The following is a 4,825-nucleotide window of genomic DNA, read 5'->3' on the forward strand; positions in this document are numbered from 1 at the left end:
TAAGTGTACTTGATACTACTGCTTCTGCCACTGGAGACTGTCAGAGGTTTTGTTTGAGTTCGGTCCCTCTGAAAATAACTTAAAAACACACCTGATAAACGCTGCTAATTGGAATTTCTCTGAATATGAGTCACTTGAATGGGTTCCTTTATGACCGAGATCACAGCAGTAACTCCTGTATGAATTGCTCTTGCATGAGTCATAACTTTAGTTTGATGCACGATCACGGAGTGGAAAGTCCCAAAAATCACTTACGCCACCTGCAGTGACAAAACAGGCTTCACTCACAAAACCCCCGACAACAGGATATTTACTCCACAGCACCACAAACCACAGCATCAAAACAATTAAACGTGTAACATTTCACTCAGAAACATTTCTGACAATACAGACTTCACCGAAGTGCCGTTTAGTGCAGGAAATAAGGTTTTTCTGCTGTTTAGCACACCTGTAATTTACTGAAATGATCTCAATCTCATTCTCCAGCCATATCGACGTGGCCTACATGGCGTATTCCACCAGCACTCTCGCACAGGGCTGCTTTGGGAAGGTGTACAAGCAGAAGTACAATGATACCTGGGCTGCAGTAAAGAAGGTCCCCCAAAACCTCATCAGTAGGAAGGACCTGGAGAGAGAGTGTGACGTGTACAAGTAAGTAAAAGTGGTGATTCATAAATGGTGAGTGGGTTAAAAACATAAAAACATACTGAACAAGGAGAAGCTGACTACTTAAAATGCTGTAAGGGAAAACACCAGAGTTTCCAAAATGCCTGAAGAAGGAAAATCGCCATGTAATCACTTTTTCTTATGTGGTGAGGGTTTTTTTTTAACGTCTCTCCCCCAATACAACACAACATTTCAGGAAAGCATCTCACACATATAATGCAATCAAGACACAAATACCATATTGTAAACTCCTGTCACCTCCAAAAAAGACCCACATAGTGAAGTCATAAAAGAAATGACAGAAAACACAAAATGCTCGAGTAAAGATAATTGCTGGCCACTCACAAGCAAAAACTGTGCAAAGGGGGACCGCTTTTATACAAATTCATCTGAGGCCCCACGCAGTAGAATGGATTTTCTCTTAAGGAAAACGCATAGTAATTTATCACATTGCATTGATAGAGTGGGTTTATATACATCAAGCCAAACATGCAGGATTGAAAGGCATGAGATGTTTTTAGCCGCGCTAGCATCATGGCTCTGGGGATGGCAATCAGTCAATCCAGCCCTTGGATCTAGAGAGAAATATCTCAGCAACTGCTGGATAGATTTCCATGAATGCATCCCAATAACTTCATCACCATCAGGTCATGGTTTCATTTTTTCCAATACTTTGGTGGATGACCAAAGACATGAAAAACCATCTGCCTTATGCTAATTAGCAAATCTTAGCATGCTCACACGGTAGTGGTGGTGAACACAACACATGCTTAATTTCAGCATGGTACCATTAGCATTATGAGCATGAGCCAACGTTAGCATTTAGCTGTGCAGTTGCTAGCTCACAGAGCCGCTAACATGGCTGCAGGTCCTTGGAGTTGCTAACAGACAAGGAGTAAGAACCAAGAACACATTGTTTTGGATCCAATGCTATTTTAATGCCAGGAAATTTCTGCTTTTGATGCCCAGAATTTAGCATACAGGTATGTGGCATCAGTAAGATACCTACTGGATACCACAACCCCTATGCAAATACAAGACAATAAATGGGATAATAAGGATGCATTCAACAAAGTGCCATTTACTGCTAAGAAAAGTGTAATTGTAAAAAGTTTAAATATGATATACTTATTAATCTAGCAATTATTATTATTGGTGGGGAACAACACGTTGGGCTAAGCCTTAGAAGATGGGGATTCGTTTATGACTGTTACTGCGTGTGTGGTGGATTAATAAAGTACTTTTTAGAGTAGTTTTTACCTCCTTGTTTCCTTTACTTATTTCACTGTAAATGATCTGAGTTGAAGGGTTTTTTTTAATGGTGATATAAATTTTGGGACTCAAAAGTCAAATAAATAGTGTTTTTAAATGTTATGCTGATTTGTCAATTTCCCCTTCTCTCCATGACTTGTTTCCACCGATCTGCAGCAAAGCTGATCATCCCAACATAGTGAAGCTTCTGGGCAACATAACTCTCAAAGACGGAAAATGGATTATTCCTCTAGAGTTTATCTTTGGAGAGGACTTAGAGACCACCATCTTCAAAGCATCAAAGTCTAAAATACAGGTAAGTTATCAGAACAACAGACATGACAGTGAAGTTATGGGTATTTGAGACACGTCATGTTCTTGCAGTGTGCATTGGTTTAGGATATAAAGTTTCTTCCTGTACCTACCAAAGCTCAGATTCAGACCATCATGATTTGATCTCATGCTTGAATTACATAACTGAAACTCATCTAAATGTGAGTTTCTAAACAACATCTTGTTTTCTGTGACTTTAGTCTGCAAATATCAGTCCTGGGATGTGTGAGGTGTGTGTTTGCCTGTGTGTACATGCCTCACTGATCTCACGTCACACCTTGTTAACTTCAGACAAAGCGTTTGATTCAGGCCTGAAGGAAAGAGGCGTGCAACTCAACATGAGGCAGTAAGCTAAACCTGATCTCAAATTTCTGTCTCTGCAGTTGACCCCGGCTAATAGAGCCACGATCATCATCGGTATGTGTGAAGGGCTTCTTCACCTACACTCCAAAGATATTGTCCATCAAGACCTCAAACCTGAAAACATCATGGTGAGTGGACGCCTGCACACACTTCCCGAGTCTTAGTAATATTAATACATAAAATATCTAATTTTGGCATCACTGAGATCTTTGACTCAACACAGTTTTATTTAACAAGACAGTCAATAGAACGTTAAGATTAAAATGACAAAAACAAAACAATAAAATGCTAAACTAGCATGCATATTAGTAGCATATTGGCTGTTTATCAGTCATTCTAAAGCACTTATCAATACCTTATTCTGCATGACCACATTCTATAACTACTAGGCCATTAACTAAGAGTTTTTCCTCAATAACCTCCAAATTACTGCTTATTGATAATAAGTAAGGAATTTGTTGTACATGATCAATAACCTAACCCTTCAGAATAAAGCTCTGTGAATTATTGTGTAAATGTGTCCTGCAGGTGGAGCACAACACAAACAGAGCAGTCATCATCGACCTGGGACTGGCCAAGTTCTTCCGACATGGTCTCAACTCTGCCGTGGACATGGGGAACGAGGCCTACTCAGCCCCTGAGGTGCTGCAGAGGGGCAGCCAGCGGGACCAGCGCTCAGACGTGTGGGCCATGGGGAAGATCATCGCTGAGCTCTGTGCCCGGATTCGCCTGTACACACCCAGCGTCTGTCCCGCCAAGATCAAGGAGACCCTGAAGGATCTGCCGTACTGCCACGCTGTGTGCAGGATGGTGGAGACCGACCCTTCTCTGAGGGCCTCCATGGCTGGGGTCATCGGTGATTTACGAAGGGCCGGAGGTGCAGGCATTGTCACCAATACACCCGTTCAAAGAGAGCACCTTAAGCCTCCGCCACCTCACATTAATGTCAGAAACCATTCTCCGTCACCAGCGAAGAGAGGTGCAATGAACAGGGAAGCATCTCCAATGAACAGGGCTCCGTCCCCGTTCAACAGGGATGCATCTCCAATGAACAGGGCCCCGTCCCCGTTCAACAGGGATGCATCTCCAATGAACAGGGCTCCATCCCCGTTCAACAGGGATCCATCTCCATTGAACAGGGCTCCATCCCCATTCAACAGAGATCCATCACCACTCAACAGGTCTCCATCGCCACTGAACTGGGAGCGTTCTCCCAAACCAGACTTTAAAGCTTTGCATCCTCAAGCTGCGCTGCACCTCTCTCCTTCCCCTCAGAGGACAGAGGACAAGAACAAAAACCAGGCTCTGGTCCCGAAAGGCGGAGCCGACCTCCAGCAAGACTTCATGAAAATGAGGTTGTACCAAGAGGCTGCCAAGGATCTGCCCTGTAACCTGCCCACGACAGGGAGGGTGGTGGTGCGGCGCTTTGAGGAGAAAAACGGTGAGGTTGAAACATGGGAGCAGAAGGAGGTGGTGACTCGTGATGGGAAGATAGTCAAGTATGACGATGTCAAGTTTAATAGCAAGTAAGAATAAGGATTTAGCAATATGGTGTTTGGACGATACTTCATGTCCTCAAACAGGACCGCATGTGCTGGTTGAATGGTTAGTTCGGGGTCACCTAACTTTTGGTATCTTCTTAGGAAAGCATTAAAATGCATTTCCACTGAGTTTAGGCTACACAGACAAAACTGACTTTTTACAAACTCAGAAATGCAGGCTGGCAGTTTGAAGCTGTAATAAGAGGACATTTTGAAATGGCTGCGATCATGCTGCAACATGATATTCAGTCAAGTTAGGAATGGAGCTCAAATGTACTAGAAAGAAATATCTGCAGGCACGAACAACTGTCTGTCAATGTTTTTCAGCATCTGAATGTATAAGACTGTGAACATGACTCATACATTTTGGGTATATTTATGTATATAAATAAAATCTAAAATCTGAATTTCAGAGGTAGATTTTGTTTCTTTGGGATGCTGTATGCTCATATTTACCACGCCTTTTTTCATTAGATCGTCGTGGCATTAGCAGTTTCAATCTATATATCTGAATGCTGGCCACAAGAGCCAGCAGCATACAACAATGTAGCTAATCCTTACATTTGTATGCTCGAACCAACATTTTCACCTGAAATTTTCCGATTATTATCATTAAAATTGTTGCTGATTAATTTAACGTGTTAATGATCTCTGAGTTCAGAGTTCTTAGT

At 42.3% G+C, this 4,825-nt stretch overlaps 1 protein-coding gene across 1 annotated transcript; it reads left to right on the forward strand.

Moving 5' to 3' along the window:
* Positions 1–490: 490 nt before the first annotated feature.
* Positions 491–4,413, forward strand: LOC139334151 (uncharacterized). Its single transcript, XM_070966913.1, has 4 exons — positions 491–651; positions 2,095–2,233; positions 2,634–2,741; positions 3,142–4,413. Exons 1-4 carry the CDS (start codon positions 506–508, stop codon positions 4,141–4,143), a joined length of 1,395 nt encoding a protein of 464 aa, XP_070823014.1. The 5' UTR covers positions 491–505; the 3' UTR covers positions 4,144–4,413.
* The last annotated feature ends 412 nt before the right edge of the window (positions 4,414–4,825 follow it).

Source organism: Chaetodon trifascialis, chromosome 7 (genome assembly GCF_039877785.1).
Source record: "Chaetodon trifascialis isolate fChaTrf1 chromosome 7, fChaTrf1.hap1, whole genome shotgun sequence".
Taxonomy (NCBI): domain Eukaryota; kingdom Metazoa; phylum Chordata; class Actinopteri; order Chaetodontiformes; family Chaetodontidae; genus Chaetodon; species Chaetodon trifascialis.